Below are 17,543 nucleotides of genomic sequence, written 5' to 3'. Positions count from 1 at the left end.
TCTGACACTCTGGCCTGCAAAGACAAGCAAACATAAACTCATCTCCCCATGCCCTGAATGTCCTGGGTCAGTGATTGCTGGAGCCTTTCATTCTCTCAATGTTTAATGAGAATCTGCAATGTGCAGGTACTATGTAGAAACTGGTGATGCAACTGTGAATAAAACAGACAAAAGGCCCTGACTCTCTAAGAGGGAAAATAGATTAAAAAAGAAACTAATTAAAAAAAAACTGTATATGGTATGACCATGGTGCTGAGGACTGGGAGAAAAAATAAGCAGGGGAGGGGCAGAGGAAGTGAGCATTTGGGAGGGCAGGAGTAGAGATTTTAATTTTAAATAGGACTGATTGGGAAAGACTTGAAGAAGGTGAAGAAGCAGGTTAATACAGCTTTCTGGAGAAAGAACACTGCAGACAGAAGGAACAGACAGTGCAAAGCCCTGAGGCATTATCCTTGATTCACAATGTTGAGAGATTCCGGAATAGACTGGGGCATTTAGTCACACCATATACACTCCCCCTCCCAGCCCCAGCTTCTCATTTCAGTTTTGTTGCCTATAGACAAATCTAATCCATATGGTTTTGAACCATTATGTACTGAATTTCTGTAATGGTACTGCTTTGTTTATCAACAGAGTGGTATTTTTGTTTTGTTTTTGTTTGGGGCAATCACATTTAAATGAGAGAGTTCACAACAAAATTTCAATATCCAGCTTAAGCGGCTTGAGATATCAGACCTGTGCTCACTGGGCCCATATGACTCTTTGTAATACTCTGTCCCTTAAGGGGGGCACAAGATCCCTTATTTGCCACAGACCTAGCCAGACCCAGCAGATTCCTCCCTTATGCAGAATGCCTGGCCTTGAATGCACTGTAGTTTACTACCATCTCCCCCCTGCCCCCACATCCTGCCTTGGTAAGTCCCTAAAAATCATGAGCACTGGACACATACCCCTTGCTGGGTATGAGAAGCAGGGGTTTCCTCCATCTTGAAAGATCTGAAAGAGGCTGGGGAGAGCCCCTTCAGTTCCTTCTCCCCAGGAAAGGATGTGGGTGGGGAGAGGTTGGGAAGCAGAGGGAGAAGTCTTAGGCTTCTCTGAGTTCATCACATGCTCTTGCATTGATCTCCTGGAAATGCTTCTCCTCCTATTTCTGCAGAATCTAATTCTCACGCACGCTGTCTTGAGCCCTGATTTCTCTCCCTACCCAAATCTGTTGTGGCCTCTAGAAGAGCTACACTGGGAACTCTCCACCTTCCTACACTAACAAAAAAGGGGGGGTGTCTATCCACTACAAATTTCCAAGATTGCCGAGGTCCCACCTGCTTACCTCTCCTATACTTCCCGCAACTTTCAAACACTAGACCACCCCCATACGATGCCCATGCCGGTTTATGTGTGTTTGGATTAGCATGTGAGTGTGATCTTTGTGCATGCTGATTAGCGTTCTCCTTTGTTTTCACGTGTCTCGCTGAGGGATGGGAGGGCCTTCGAGTGCCCATGAGAATGTGTGCGTGTGCCTGCATAACTGGGTATTGTGTGTCTTTGTGTGAACGTGGGTGAGTGTGTCTGTGAGTGGCTGCAACATCTTTACTCCTGAAAGAAGGTCTCTGTGGCAAGCTTCTCTTAGCCAGCCTGCATCCTCTTCAAAGGTACTTCAGCTTAGGGACAGTCCACCTCTGGCCTTCCCCAGAATCAACACACGCACCAAGATGCATGCACACTTCCTTTCAAGCGCTGCTCCTCAGGCCCAGGAGAACCAACAAACCTAGAGCATCCTCGCTTCCATAGCCTCCTCCCTACTCCCCATCCCCGCCCTCCGATGCCCTGGCTGGAGAAACCCCCTACATGGAGATGGACTCGGAGCACTAGTAATGGGGGGAAAAAGTGGCTGGGAGGAGAATCGAGCAAGGCAAACTGAGGACACGCTGGAGGAGTACCGAGCCGTTGCGGGAGAAGCAGGTCCCACCCACACCACACCCCTCCGGCAGCTGGTGCAGAAGGGGTAGCTTGTTCCCACCCTGATCTTCCTCTGGGGTTCTCAGGTCTCACTCTTCTCAAACTGGAGCTGTGAGAGGCAGCTGGGACCCTCTCCTCCCATGCATCCCCCTCGCCCCACCATCCGTGTCCAGGCAGCTGCTGATTGGCTGCGAGGAGCAGCGTCTCAGCTCCCCGTCTCCGAGGCGGGAGCCGAGCGGGTCGAGGTGGGAGGCGCACGAACCAGCTCTGGGAGCCCCTCCCGAATCCCTGTGCCCGGCACCCTGTGCCCTACACGACAGGCGTGCCACGACTCGAGGTGGGCAGGTGCAGAGGGAGCAAAGGGGTCCGCAGCCAAAGGTAGAAGCAAGTCCTGCAGAAATAGGGGCGCTGCTGCTCCAGCTGCTGCCTCCAACACTGCCGCCACCGAACCGGCATCCAGAGCGGGGCTGGCAGGCCAGGCGCTGAGACGACGGGAGTGAGGGGCGAGCTCATGGAGCACACGCACGCCCACCTTGTAGCCAACAGCTCGCTGTCCTGGTCCCCCAGCTCGGCCTGCGGCTTGGGCTTTGTGCCCGTGGTCTACTACAGCCTCTTGCTGTGCCTCGGTTTACCAGGTGAGGAGCATGGGGGAGAGGGAGGAAGCCGGGAGCTCCAAGTGCAGAACCACCCTGCCTAGAAGCCCCAGGCCTAGGCATCCACGCTGTGAGACCCCTAGCGCCCTCTCTGAAAAAGTTTAAGCCTTAAGGGCAACTGCGGACATTTCCAGACTGTGGGGAAAGGAAGTTGCTGTGGCCTGGCGGGGACGAGAGAGAGAGAGAGAGAGAGAGAGAGAGAGAGAGAGAGAGAGAGAGAGAGAGAGAGAGAGAGAGAGAGTGAGTGTGTGTGTGTGTGTGTGGTGTGCGTGGCAGGTGATGGGCATGGTGTATGTGCTGGTGTGAGTGTGCCCGTGGATTCGAGTATTTGCATGCGCATCTGAAGGGATCCGCATCTCTGAGGGTGTCCAGCGGGGGCTGTGTGTGTGACCTGACTACATGTCCCAACAGAAAGCTTTGTGAGGTCTTCACTTCTCCTGTGCACCCCCCACCACATCCATCCAGCCTGAGAAAACCTCTGCCCCTCTCCTCCACCGCGTGTCATCCCTGATTCGAGGTGAAGCCAGAGATTCTGATGCCCAGCACTCTTTCTCTGGGGCTAATGGGATGGAGCAAGGGATGAGCCCCTGTGACCCCCTACGCGAGGAAAGGGTCTCCAGGGTGGCTAGAAAGAGTCAGGGTAGGTGTGGGACCATGCCTTGGCCAGGGTAAGGTTCCAGAGACACCCATGGGCTTCAGAGGTTGCCACTTCAGGGGGTCACAGTCTCCTTGAGGACATTCCTTGCCCCCTGGCTTTGCTTCCCTGTCCGTCCATCCTGGGGCAGCTGATGACTGCTGCGGATGTCTGGCTGGTCCCACATCTTAACCTCCTCTCTGAAGTGTGGCGGAGACTTGTGCTGAATTCCTGAAGAGAGCTGAGCCGCCTGGGGCTGGGGGGGGGGGGGGCGTTGCTTGCTGTTTGACAGGGGGAGGGGGTTCCTGGGCTCCAGCTTGAGGTAGTCTTCTTCCAGATAGTCCTTAAGGCAGTCTATATGGCAGAAAGATTCCTAAAGATCACTTGCAAGCAGATGAGAGAGGGACAAAAGGAAACGGAGAAAAAAACTCCAATGTACAGCCTACAATCACAGCATCATCTACCCTGTCATTCTGCATCCTGAGATCCTGGGAACTTGGGAGCTGGATTTTTGAGAGCCTTGCTGAGATTTCATTTTCAAAACATTCAACTTGGTGGTCAGGGCCCCTGATAAGGTTGTTTATATAATCCCCCCTCCCAAATTTTGGAAGGAACAAGAAAGCATAAGTTTACAATCACCAAGCCTCTCCCCCAGCGAGTGATGAGGTTTTTATTACTAACTAATCGTTCTGGCTGCCCTGGGAGAGACGTTCAGCCTCTGATTCGCCTTGCTGGAGCAGCAGCACGTGTCCTATAATTACCTTGAGCAGGAATTGATTTCAGTCCAGTCCTGACCTCCCCATCAGCCCTCCTGAGCTTCTCCCAGAGCTCTCTTTTAGAGAGTGAGTTTTTGAGGAGGTTGGTTATTGGTGACACTCACTGAACCAGAGAAGTGATAGCCGCCCCTTTTTCCCTTAGGCTTTCACATCAGCATCTGTCTGACCCCTCCACCTTCAGCCCTCCATCTCTTCTGCTGACTAAAGAAGCCACTCTCAGGCTTTCCTTCTGAAAACGCTTTAAGGGACAGAGACATAAAGACGGGGAAGCTCCAAGGGCCCAGAGCAGGGACATGAGGATGAGCAGAACCGGGGAAAGCTCAGACCTTCAAACACCTCAAGGTGGAAAACAAGATACCTCACATCTTCCCAGCATAACCCTATGCCAGGTAGGGCCTTCCTGACCCATAGCACTGGCACCCATTGTGTGCCAGGCAGTGCCAGGCATAGGCTCTTCAAGGCTGAGCCCAGGGTTAGGAGACAGAGAGGGATTGGATGAGAACTTGGAGGGCACTGACAGGTTCTTCTGCTTGACTAAAAGTTTTGACTACCTACTGTGTGTCAAGTGCTAAAGAGGTGCCTAAGGGACTCAAGGAGCTCACAAGTGGAGCTTGTGGTGGATGCAGAAGGACCAAGAATTCTGGAAAAGGATGACTGAAGAGGGCAGGCTTGCAGGAAGATGATGGGTTCATAAGTGGTTTCTTAATTGCTTGCAAGGTAGTTCAGAGCTGAAATCCTTAAGTTATTCTCTTAGAACCGTAAGGGCAGGCAATTATGCCCTAGTGACTAAGAATGCAGACTACAGAATGAAGCAGAACTGGTTGTTAACATGTGGACCTTCTGTGTCTCTGTGCCTCAGTTTCCACATCTGTAAAACAGGCATTAGGACAGCAGCTACCTCCTGGAATGATGGCAAGAAGTAAAGACGTTGATGGAGATGATGGTGCAGGTTGAGTGCTCAGCTCAGTGCCTGCCACACCACAAACAGACTGATTGCTGCTGTGACAGTGCAGTTGTGGTCATCATGAAGCTGATCTGGTTGTTAGGAGGGGGGCTGCTTGGCATGGGAGCCAGAAAAGGGACTGGGAGCATACAAGAAAAGCACTTAGCTCAGCGCCTTATCCCTCCTGCTGAGCTTGCTACAGTATTCCCCTCCCCACCCCCAGCCACCAGCAATTAGCAAACCCTCATTACCCTGCTACTGACCAGGATGCACAGCTATACTGGGTGTGAAGTAACAGACCACAGAGCTTGGTAATATTGTTGAAAACTGAGATTTTAATTGAATCACTTTTCCTGGCAGTGGACTCACCCCCATTTCCAAATTCTCACAGTGGTGATTGGAAACATGGGTTGAAACTGGGGCGGATGGGGAGTGGCTGTTTGGCAACAGGGGAGCTAGTAACTAAGAGAAAGCACAGATGTTTCTTACCACCTTTAGTCTCTGGACTGAAAGAAGAGCTTGGGGAAAGCCATGTGGTCCAGTCCCCCTGCCTCTAGGAATCACCTCAGACAATCTAACTTAACTGCTTTGGAGTGGGACCAGAGGGTCCTAATGTGAAGTAAGAGCAGAGCTCTGCCACTTAAGAATTCTTAACCTTTCTGTGCCATAACTTTCCCCACTTGTAAAATGGGGGTAACAGCAGTACCTACTACCCACACAGATAATGTTTATTAAATAAGAAAATCTATATAAAAATGGCTTAGCACAGTGCCTAGACTGAGGAAAGTACTTATTAGTGCCTTCTGCACACAGGATCTTTTTCTATGCTAAATGCTTAGATTGTTGGACTTAATCCCCACCACATCTCTATGACCCGTACATGTCCCTGAACCCATTTTACAGATGAGCAAACCAAGGTTCAGAGAAATGGAGCATTCTGTCCACAGTGACACAGTCAAACCAGCATATAAACACCTGCTCTTTCCATTGTACCACAGTGCCTTCATTATTGCCAGAAAGTTCTTTTAACTAACCCCAGTGCTTCATGCTGTGTGCTCAGTGGAGAACACTGGTGTCCCAGATGTTCCTAAAACTATGTCTCTTTTCGCTTCCTTTTACATAAGCAAGATGTTTCTAGTGTTTCCAAATGCATACAATAAGCCAGCAAAGCTAACAAGGTATAGCTGGGGGCCCTGATGGGAGCAACTGAGACAAGATGGTCCAAAGCAGAAGGCAGTGCAGGAAGAAGACATGAGCCTGATGCCTGAGGGAAGAGAGCGGCAGGAAAGACGGGTGAGCCTGGCTGATAAGGAAGGAGCAGCACGAAATTAAACTGAGATATGAAAGATATTTTTTAAATTTTACCTTCTAAAAGGCACCAGGGATGTTAACAGGAGACAAGGTAAGGAAGACAATAGCCTGACACCACACACAGCTCAGCAGATAGGCGCATTTCTCGAACTGCCATGTGAGGATTCGAATACTTGCCTGTGAGGGTCGGTGCACAATGAAGGAGATGATGAGTCTGTCACCTGGCAGACAGACAATGCTTTGACACACGGTAATTAGAGTTGTTGCTAACAAGAGGTGGGAAAATGCAGACTAGCAAGCTGGACTGAGCCCTCAGATGCATTCTCTTTCAAGAACTCATAAAACATCTTTTGAGAAAATGTAGTAAACAAGTTAAAAGTACAAGGTCTAGAGATAGACCTCTGGGGTTTGAGTCCTGGCTTCGCTATTTATAAGCTGTGTAACCTTAGGCAAGGTGACTTTAACCACTGTGCCTCAGTTTCCCCCATTTGTAAAATGGGATGATGATAATAATGGCACATACCTCATAGAGCTGCTGTGAAAATTCAGTGGGTTCTACATTTAACACAATGTCTGCCACACAGTAAGCACTCCATAAGTCTTTTTTTTCATCATTTAAAAATTAGGAAAATTAAGGAAAAATTCTCCACTTGTTTCATGATACCAGCTTTACCCTAATACCAAAGCCAGACAAAGACATTATAAGAAAACTACCAACCAATATTCCCCATGAATATAGACACAAAAAATCCTCAACAAAATATTCCAAATCTAACTCAGGAATATATAAGAATGATAATAAACCAAAATAAAGTTAGGTTTATCCCAGGAATTGAAAGCATGGCTCAACATTTGAAAATCATTCAGTGTGATCCACTGTATTAAAAAACCTAAAAAAGGAAATCCATGTGATCTTCTCAGTAGATATAAAAAAAAAAAAAAGCATTTGACAAAATCTAACATCCATTCATGATACAAATTCATCAAACTAGAGAACTTCTTTAACCTGATAAAGGGCATCAATAAGTAACCTATAACTAACATCACATTTGATGATAAAAGATAGAATATTTCCCCTCTAAGATCTAGAGCAAGGCAAAGAGATCTATCCTAACTACTCTAATTCAACATCATACTGGAAGTTCTAGCCAGGAAAGAAAAAGAAATAAAAGGTATACTGGAAAGGGTCACCTGGGCGGCTCAGTCAATTGAGTATCTGGTTCTTGATTTCATCTCAGGTCATGATCTCACAGTTCATGAGTTCAAGCCCCAAGTTGGGCTCTGCACTGACGGTAAAGAACCTGCTTGGGATTCTCTCTCTCTCTCTCTCTCTCTCTCTCTCTCTCTCTCTCTCTCTCTCTCTGCTTCTCACCCACTTGCACTCTCTCTCAAAATAAATAAATAAACTTTAAAAAATGTTTTAAAAAAGGTATACTAGAAAAAGAAAAAAGTATAATAGAAGAAAAAATTAAACCATTTCTATTCATAGATGATCTAATTGCCTTTATAGAAAAGCACAAAGACTACACACACAAAAAAAGCTCCTAAGAACTAATAATGAGTTCACAGCATTTTGAGGACACATTGTTAATATGCAAAAACCTATTTTATTTCTTCTATATATTAGCAATGAACAATTTGAAACTAAAAATTGGAATTAAAAAAAAATAGATTTCCAAGTTTCCTTGAAAACCCAGAGGAACTAACATTAGGCTTATAATCCCAGAAGGTTGGCTATGGATGAGGAATGAACTGCTTTCCTATGCAGCTGCTTTTTGGAATGTATGTGTTTGTGTGTGTGTGTGTGTGTGTGTGTGTGTGTGTGTGTGTACATGTGCATGCACACATGTGCATTAAATAGACAATGACATTTTATATGATTCAAAAACCTACTCATGTAAAAAGCACATACTGCAAAATCTCCCTCCCATCCATCCATTTCCCCTGCTCATCAATTCCTAAATCCATCCCATCATCACTACTACACAGGTAATGAGTTCACCAGTATCTTAGTTTCTTATTTGTTCTTTCAGAGTATTTTAGTTTATATATAAGCAAGTATGAATAGAGAATCACAATTCTTCCTTTTTTTTTACTGTCCTCAAAATGAGCACATTATATACTCTATCATCTATCTTGCTCTTTTTCACTAATGTATTAATCATTCATCATGGTATATTGAAGCTTTTTCATTCTTTTATGAAGCTGCATAGTATTCCATTGCATATATGTACCATAATTTAATGGCTGCCCCTTTCAAAAGCATATGGGCACTCTAATGTGAAAGTCCCTACACTCAGCACCTAATTGTTCTCTGTAAACTGTAAGGCTCCTCTTTATGCACATTTGACCTTAGGATCCCTGTTATAACAGTGGGAGAAAGAGGACTGCATGAGGAGTCCTGGATTCCAGGCTTGGCTCTGGCAATAACTCACTCTGTGGGTCTGTCAGAGGCCTGAGAAAGCTGCACTCTGCTTGTACAGCTCAGGTGGAGAGATGGTCCATAAATGGGACACAAGTGTTGACCAATGAAGTAGCTATGCGGGAGGCTGGCCAGGCTGGCCTTGGGCTGGGGTCCAGAACAGTAGCTTTGCTGTCTTTGCCCTTGCATGATTTCTTTAGTAATTTCTGCTTTTGAGGTTGCATTTAAATGCACTGCATTGGAACTGAATGGATGTGGACTTGGATCCTGTATCTTACCCGTGTTTATTGTGTGATCTCAGATATAATACTCTACCTCTGAGCCCCAGTTTTCATTTGTAAGAAAATAATCAGCCAAGTTCAGCATTTAAGGAGAGGGTCTCTGATGTCAGACTGCTTGAGTTTGAATCCTAGCTTCCCTTCTTACTAGTCTGTGACCTTGAGCCAATTTCTCACCCTCTCTGAGTCTCAGCCTCATCAATGAGATGGGACCATAGTAATACCTATCTCATAGGGATGTTGTAAGGATTAAATGAAAATGTAAAAATGCTTGGCACCATTCTTGGCACATGTTTGCTCTCATGTACAGTAAGAGTTCAGTAAGTGTTATTAATCTTCTGTGCCCTGCATATTGTTGTGGTAATCCAAAATAAAATATGCATAGGCTTCTCACAATCCCTCGAACACTGTAGGAGCTCAATAAAGAGTACCTGGCATTGTTTTTACTGTCTAACATGTCAACAAGCCTGGTAAATCTCCTGAAGCTATACACTGCTTTATACATAGGTCTTTCCCGTAAGTGTACAATTCCACTCAAAGTGTACCGACCAGAAATAAAACTCCTTGCCCTGGCAAACTACGAAAGAATTATCCAGTGGATTAAACAATCAATTCCATCATAAGCCTAAGGAATGTGTACTTCTCAGAGAGTTGCCTGTGGGTCAGTGAAACCTCCAGAAATACTATCAGTCCAGAACTTGAAACCTTCTTCAGCTAAAGTTGATAAAGGGAATGACAGGCCCCCAGAAGATTGCCCTGCACACTGCAGCCAGGATCATAAAGAGAAGCGAGGCAGGTGAACACAGATCCTACCACTGAACTTCCATGTGATCTGAACTGTGTGGGCAATGCTGATAGAGGATGCCAGCCCTGCAAAGTGTGCCATGAAATGCTGGGGATAGGGAAGGGCAGGTATCTTGAGTTCAAACACCTACTAGGGGCAGTCGGCATAAATAAACAAAGTGGCCCAGTTTTAAGAAGTATTTCACTTACCCAAAGAATCATGCTTCCCTGTTTTTCTGAAAACATGTGGCTCTTTTGGTCTAATTTTCCCTCAGTGTTAGAGATGGATGTACCAAAACCACTGCACTCTCCTCTTAACAACTGCTAGCCCATCTGTCGCACTTACTATGTGCTAGGGATTCTTCAAAGCATTTTACAGGCACTAGCTCATTAATTCCCCTAGTGACCTTTTGAGGCATGCGTACTTATCATGCCCATTTTTCAGATGAAAATGATGAGATGCCCATGGTCACATAGTTAGAAATTAACATAGTGATATTTGTTACTGCTGCCTAGCTTTATTATAAGAAAATGGCAACACAATGACAGCTGACAAGTGACACTTGGGCTAGACCATGAGGAATGGGGGTAATAGACAATAGGGAGGAGTGGGGCCTGGAGGAGTTTAGAAAGTACCACCACCAGTCAGCTCTCCAGACAATGAAGTGTTGCCAAATTCTTCCAAAAATCTACGAATCCAGATTTTTATACAAAATATCCCAAGGTTTCAATGTTGGCAACTAATTAAAACATTTTTTAAAAACACTATGCAAGCAAGCACCGATAAGCCAAACCAAACATATCTTCAGGCTTGATACAGCCCACCAGGCTGCCAATTCACAAACTCCAGAGTGAGTAAAGCTTTAAGAGGCAGCAAGAAATGCCAATGGGGTCACAGTATGTGGAGAATAAAAGCAATAAGCAAGGGGGAGGCGTAAGGAATAAAAGAGAGGGAGACCCAAAGGAATACATGACAAATAAATAAATAAATAAATAAATAAATAAATAAATAAAGCATGCCAACACAGGAAACGAGGGGTTTGGCATGATGAGAAGAAAGAGTTCCAAACAGTACCACAAATTTCATGAGGACTATGTCCTGGAACGCAAATCCACTTTTTTTTCTTTTTTTTTTTTTGGTAAATGGGAAGAGCCCTTAGAACCTGACAGCATGGTGAATTAGGATGTGGGCTCACGGTCCCCAACTGACCTGGATTCAAGTTCCAGCCTTGTGACTTCCCAGTGGTGAGGCTCTGGCAAGTTGCTTAAACCTCTCTGAGCATCAATGCTCGTCTCTGCAGAATGGTATAACAGTACCTTTTTCACAGGGTGTAAGTACCGACAAAATGAAGCATTTCATGGCTAGCAGGGGCCCCAGTGTCTGCCACTCCTTGGTTGCAGTTTTTTACTGAGTGCAAGCACTATCATTTTATAACATGAGGAAACTGAGACCTCAGCCAATGTTGCAGCGCTAGGAATGGCAGAATCTAAACCAGAACTTACTTTCCCAACTCTTAGTTCCTTTTTATAAAAAATCACACTGCTAATGATCTCTTGAGGAAGTAAAATGATAGGAGTAAAGGAGAAACAGGCTGTGGAATTTTAGAACTCAGAGTAATCATCTAGATTTGGGACCATTTTGTTGTTGTTACTGATGTTTGATGTAGGATTATTTTAGGTGGCACAAGGCTGCATCATTATTTAGTCCCTTTTCATTTTTCTCAACCCTTCTGATTCTCTGAAAGGGAAAGTCTCATCTTGATGCTAGTGTGTCTTTAACACCTTTTCATATGTGCTAAAGCTCCATTTTTAGCAGACACAGAGCAGGCCTAGAGCTCGGCCTTGGCAAGGAGCAGTATCTAGCAAAAATTTAATGTCATCATTATATTGTCATTATATTTATGTTTAAGGCTATCTTCTGCTTACAACAGAGAGGTGTGGTTGGGATCCAGGGTTGCTAAATATCCATGCTGTCCAATATAGTAACCATCAGCCTCATGTGGCTATTGAGCACTTGACATTTGACTAGCACAACTGAAGAACTAATTTTTTCATTCAATTTCATTTTGATTCATTTACAATTAAGCCCTGATACTTGATTCAGTTATTGGAAAATAACTGTATATTGGAACAACTTAGGCATGTGAATCTACTCTTTTCAACTATATATTTTAGGACATCTAAACAGAGATCAGGATTTCCACTGAAGAATTTAGCATCCTTAGAGAAATGTGCTCAGAATGTGAAATACATGCCAGACATTGGAAATTTAGTATGAAAAAAACGAAATATCTCATTAATAATTTATATTGATTACATTTTTGGATGAAAACAGTTAAATAAAATACATTATTAAAATTAATTTCACCTGTTTCTTCTTATTTTGTTAATGTGGCTGCTAGAAAAATCAATATTGCATATGTGGCTCACATTACATTTATAGTGGACAGCAGTATTGTATAAATCCAGAGAGAAAAAAGACAAATCACCTTAAAACTAAATGTTAGTAAGAGTGCAGAAGACACCAGCATATGGGAAAAATTGTAACACTGGTGGGCCAATCACTAAAATCCGGGGAGCTCTGATCTAGTATAATGCTCTTAATACAAAAACTGAAGCCCTAGAGGAGGACAAGAAATTTCCCTGAGGTTACACAACTCATCAGGTGTAATCTTGACCCCAAATCTTCTAGATTCTGAATCCAGTGTGCTTTGGCCAGTGCAACAGGGACAGACCTGCCATCTGTACCCCACCAAGACAAATGTAAGCAAAGGAGGGTCAGGGCATGGAGAGGATGTGGCTACTCTGGATCCCATTGGAGGGGACTTCTATGTACAGATTACCCAGGATCTCTGTTTTTCTATCAAGTGGAAGCTGAATTACTTGGGATCCTCTTGAGTAAAAGTTATGACCAACTGAACTACAGTGAGTGTTGGGGCTTTTGACCCAAATATCTGTTTTCAGTCCGCCCCATGGCAAGGAAGGATGAGACAAGAAACCAAAAGCACAATTAGGCAAATCTGCATTTGGTGATTCATTTATCCCTCCCTTCTTTCCTTTCTCCCTCCCTCCCTCCCTCCACCCATCCAGTCATATGTCTGGCACTGCCAAGTACCAGGCACTGTGGTAGGATTATGGCAAGTCTAAAAGAACCTCTTGATGTCTGTGTGTTCATGTGGGGAAAATGAGCATGACCAGAAACCTGAATAATTGTAAATAGTCCCATGTGAGAAGAAGATGAAGGAGAGGCAAAGGGTGATAAGAGCTTTTCAAGGGGGGACTTGCCCCACTGGGGAAGACCTAGAACCTGAAGACTGAGGAAGGAAAGAATGGAAAGAAGAGGCAAGGGGGACAGGCTTCACGATGACTCCTAGGGAAGAGGGGACTGGTGCAGCATATAGGAACAGAAAGAGGGCAACTCTGGAGTGCCAAAAGGTTGGTCTGAGGACGGGAGGAGAACAGGGCATGAGATGCAAGCAGAGGAAACAGAAGCCAGAGCTTTAAAGAAACCACACAAAATGACCTTGAATTGGGAGAACATATTCTACAGTGTTGACTCCTTTCAACTTCTGGTATTAACCAGTGACTTCCTTTCTTTCCCCACCTCGTTTACCAGAATATTTGGCAGCTGGGGACCTGGGGCAATTGCTTTTCCACCACAGACATTTCTTACCATTTTCAGCTAAGTGCCACAAAAACTATCCACCACATCACTCCACAGGAGGGACTAGCCACAGACCTACACAGAGAGAAGTGCAAACACATACAAACAGAGATGCATGCACGCGCACACACACACAGATGTGGGCACACACATACACATGCGCACACAGAGACACCACATAGACACACGATGCACAGACATGCAAGCACACAGACTTACACCCACAGAGACACGTGCACACACACACACACCTCCCACAGTCAAACGTACAGAATGGTCTGGTGATTCTGTCCTTGCTATAGCCGCCTTTTGCTTTTAGCATTCTGGGACTCACCACTGTGGTTCAGCTCCATAGAGCTGCTGACAAGAACCATCATCTGCCTCTTGAACGAAAAGCAGTGGCTTCCCTGGGAGGTATCAGAATGGAGCAGTGATTGGAGAGAGAACTCAAGAGGAGCTGGTGCTATGAAGAGAGAAGAGATGGACATTCCTTAAAGGAATCACAGGCCCACACTCTTGACCCTCACAGAGCCTGTCTCCCACATCATATCTGCCCTCCAACCCAGGACCCTTCCAGAACACCACCTGTCATGGCTAGAAGGCATTAGAAAAGTTAACACTGGCTTAGGAATTAGGCATACCTGGGGGTTTGAATCCCAGCACTGCAACTTTGCTAGCTGTGAGGTCTTGGGCAGGTAATTTACCCTTCTTGGAGCCTCAGTTTCCTCATCTGAGAATGGGGGTGATAAAAACTTTATTTACTTAGCATATATATGTGGCATTCCTTTCACATGCCAGGCACCTATGTAGGCAATGGAGGAAAAACAAGGAAGAAAGTCTGCACAGGTGGACATTCTACCAGGGAGACAAGTGGTAAACAAGTAAACAAATGCATACGCAACACTCTTTGAAATACTGATACATGCTATTAGGAAAACAACATGGTAAGGCAATAGGGAGCTATATTAGATAGGGTGTTCAGGAAGGGGCTCTCCAAAGAGCTGCTGTCCCGACTGAGACTGGAATGATGAGAAGGAGTCAGCCACAGGAAGCACAGGAGAAGGGCATGCCAGCAGAAGGACCCCACGGGGTCGAGGCTCAGAGGTGGGAAGGAGGTGGAGTCAAGGCAGACTTATATGGCTGGAACTCAGTGAGGAAGAGGGAGAGTGGCAGGAGACCAGGATAAGAGGTAGACGCTGGCTGGATTGTGAGGGCCTTTTGATACACAATGAGGGATCTGGATTTGCATGAAGACATAGGAGCCTTTTAAGCAGGGGACATGACCTAATGTGAGTTTTTCAAAGGTCTCTCTGGCTGTTGTGAAAAAAGCAAGTGGAAGGTGGTTTAGGAGGGAAACTGCAAGAAGAGGAAGCTATTGCAGTGTGAACGATCTCTGGTTTCCAGTAGAAGGGAGCGAGCAATACCTGTAGAGTGCCCAACACAGTGCCTGGCACATAGTAGGAGTATGGGTCAGGGTCATGTTTACAGCCTCTCCAATCCTACTCCCAATCCATCCACCATCACCTCAGTCTCCCAAGTGAAAACAGCATCAGACACGTGAAGTGAGCAAACTAACAATGTCCTCAGACATCAAGGACATCTGTGCTTGGCTCTCCGGGCACCGTGGCAAAGTGCCCACAGCACAACAGAGAGCTATCATCTTGGTTGTGGCAGTGGGCAAGTCCTGCTAATGATCCAACTGTCAGTTGCGAGAGTCCTGAACAGAGAGAAAGCAAGTGTCTGGACAAGAAGAAAAGGGTCACCTTCAGCACTGTCATTTGACAAATAAACAGGACTGAGTTCTGGCTGGCATGGTAGAGAGACATTGTCACCGTGACTACATTCAGGTCTAATGACCTAAGATATGATAGGAAGAAGGGAGCAATGCCCCCAAGATTGAGGGGGAGACTCCAAGGACATCCTGAAAATGGACAGAGAGTGTTCATGAAAAAGGAAAGAAAATGGTAGTTTGCTTCTTGAATCTTCTGGGCGTTAGACCATCTGGCCAAAAGAGAATGGCTCTGAGAAATAAAAGGACTTTTTCCTCCTTAATCACTATTGGTACTGAGTAATTTCCTCAAAATGCTATTCAGATACATGCTGGTTAATACCCTTTTCAACCACCCTCATATAACCTCCTGAAGAGGCCTAAACTGGGAGTCATAGCAGCCAACAACTAACCAGAAACTCAGACCCCTTGGACTGTGAAAGAAGCCTATGGAAGGTTTTCTTAAAAAGCAGTACCTTGTTTAATAACATTCAGGGGCAATCTCATAAAAATTCAGATTTCTCATGAGTGTTGGAAAATTTCAAAGGCTGGAAAAACTGAGCTTCCCCTATCACTAAGTGCCTAGAACCAAGCAGCCACAGCCTCCTTTAGATGGCGCTTGTGCTATCCAGTTCATCAGAGTCCCACCTTTCCCTATGGGGCCCCTAGCATAAAGATTGTGTGTGTGTGTGTATATATATATAAATAATGTGTATTTACACACACACACACACACACACACACACACACACACACACACACACACCCCTTTCCCTATGGGGCCCCTAGCATAAAGATTGTGTGTGTGTGTGTGTGTATATATAAATAATGTGTATTTATACACACACACACACACACACACACACACACACACACACACACACCCCGGCCTGTTTCTCTCACTTCTTTTCCCTGCCTTAATCCTATAGGATTTTAAATTTACTGCCTTCCTCGAATTTAACACACACATACACATACCCCATATCCATTTATACCATCACACTTTTAGCCTCATCTACTCTTTCCAACCACACTAAATGCTTTCCCGCAAGAAGGGAAATTGGTGAAAATCTGGGTTTGAGATCCACTGGACTTTCCAGCTGTGTGCAGTTAACCTTCCTGAATGTCTATCTCCATATCTGCAAAATGAGGATAAATAACAAGGAAGCACCCCTTGCTGAGAATACACAAGACAATATACCTGGCACATGGTGGGTTTTTAATACAGGAGGTTTTTTTCTTAAGCAAGGATTTCCTATTAGATCCCCACCTGGACTCCTTAGGTTTTGTTAAAGATCTGGCTCCATTTCGTGAGGCCGGATTTCATTTCATTTCATACTTTGTGCCAGGAGTTCTAGGGGATAAAGATGAACAAAAGACAAAGATAAACATGACATGGCTCCTGCCCTTAAAGAACTCACACTCTAGATGGGTAAAAAAGCAAGTCAATAATCATAACATGATATGACAAGTTCTATAACAGGGGTGAGGGTGAAGCATTTAAATTCCTGTGGGACCTCAAACTTATCTTCGCCCAGAGGCATCAAAAAATGCTGACAGTAGACAGGGGATCTGAGTCATCTCCACGATGCCAGTGCCCTCTGGGGGTCCTTGGCACATGGTAGGGGGCTTAGCAAATACTGATAAACAAGTGGATAGGTGGGTGGATGGATGCATCAGATGAATAAGTGACTGCCTTCTTTATCCCATTAATGTCATGTCCATATTAACCTTGACAAGACTGAAGAAAACACCTTGGTCACAACTATCATCACCACCACCACCATTTATCAAGCACTTAATCCAAGCCAAGTACTGAATCGAACACGTTATTCCACATGGCCTCATTAAACCCACAGTAATGCCTGTGAGGTGGTACTTCTCTCATCCCCACTTGGCAACTGGGGGAACTGAGGCTCTGAGAAGTAAAATAACCTGCCCTCAGTTTCTGAGAAGCAGAGCTAAGACAGAGTAGACCTGCGTATCACTGCTTGTACTCCATGCCTGCTGCTGGGCCTACTGCAAACATTGGTATTCAGAGCAGCAGAAAAGACAAATGCTATGTCTACAGACCTCTGGCTTGGTTCACCCTCCCACACTGGTCTTTGCAGGCATTTTAAGGGACTATGTCCTCCTTCGTGATTGAAGACTCTCCCAGTGTCCCCACTGCCCTCTCCCCAAGCAGATGGTTTAATTACTTGAAATTATTTTTGAGCAAGGACAGGCAGGTGAATTCCCTCTCTACCTCACACCTAACCTACAAAATGGAAATTGAGTTGCCTTTTTTTTTTAAGTAGCATACTGTATGAAACAATTTCCATGAAAACTCTGGTCTTCCAAATCCTTCCAAGATTT

The 17,543-nt window shown here is 45.2% G+C and overlaps 1 protein-coding gene and 1 long non-coding RNA gene across 4 annotated transcripts in view; one reads left to right on the top strand and one right to left on the bottom strand.

The window, feature by feature from the left end:
* The first annotated feature begins 2,467 nt into the window (after positions 1-2,467).
* Positions 2,468-17,543, top strand: part of GPR139 (G protein-coupled receptor 139) — a 36,938-nt gene continuing 21,862 nt past the window's right edge. The window contains exon 1 of the mRNA XM_029948717.1: positions 2,468-2,591. Coding sequence (XP_029804577.1) covers positions 2,468-2,591 — 124 coding nt within the window. The remainder of the gene's footprint in view (positions 2,592-17,543) is intronic.
* LOC115299350 overlaps positions 16,387-17,543 on the bottom strand; it is a 127,282-nt gene continuing 126,125 nt past the window's right edge. For all 3 annotated transcript variants that reach the window (XR_003912146.1, XR_003912147.1, XR_003912145.1), the window contains one exon: positions 16,387-16,542. This is a non-coding gene — a long non-coding RNA (uncharacterized LOC115299350). The remainder of the gene's footprint in view (positions 16,543-17,543) is intronic.

The sequence above is a fragment of the Suricata suricatta genome, chromosome 8, assembly GCF_006229205.1.
Source record: "Suricata suricatta isolate VVHF042 chromosome 8, meerkat_22Aug2017_6uvM2_HiC, whole genome shotgun sequence".
Classification (NCBI taxonomy): domain Eukaryota; kingdom Metazoa; phylum Chordata; class Mammalia; order Carnivora; family Herpestidae; genus Suricata; species Suricata suricatta.
This window is presented reverse-complemented; position numbering and strand designations above follow the sequence as displayed.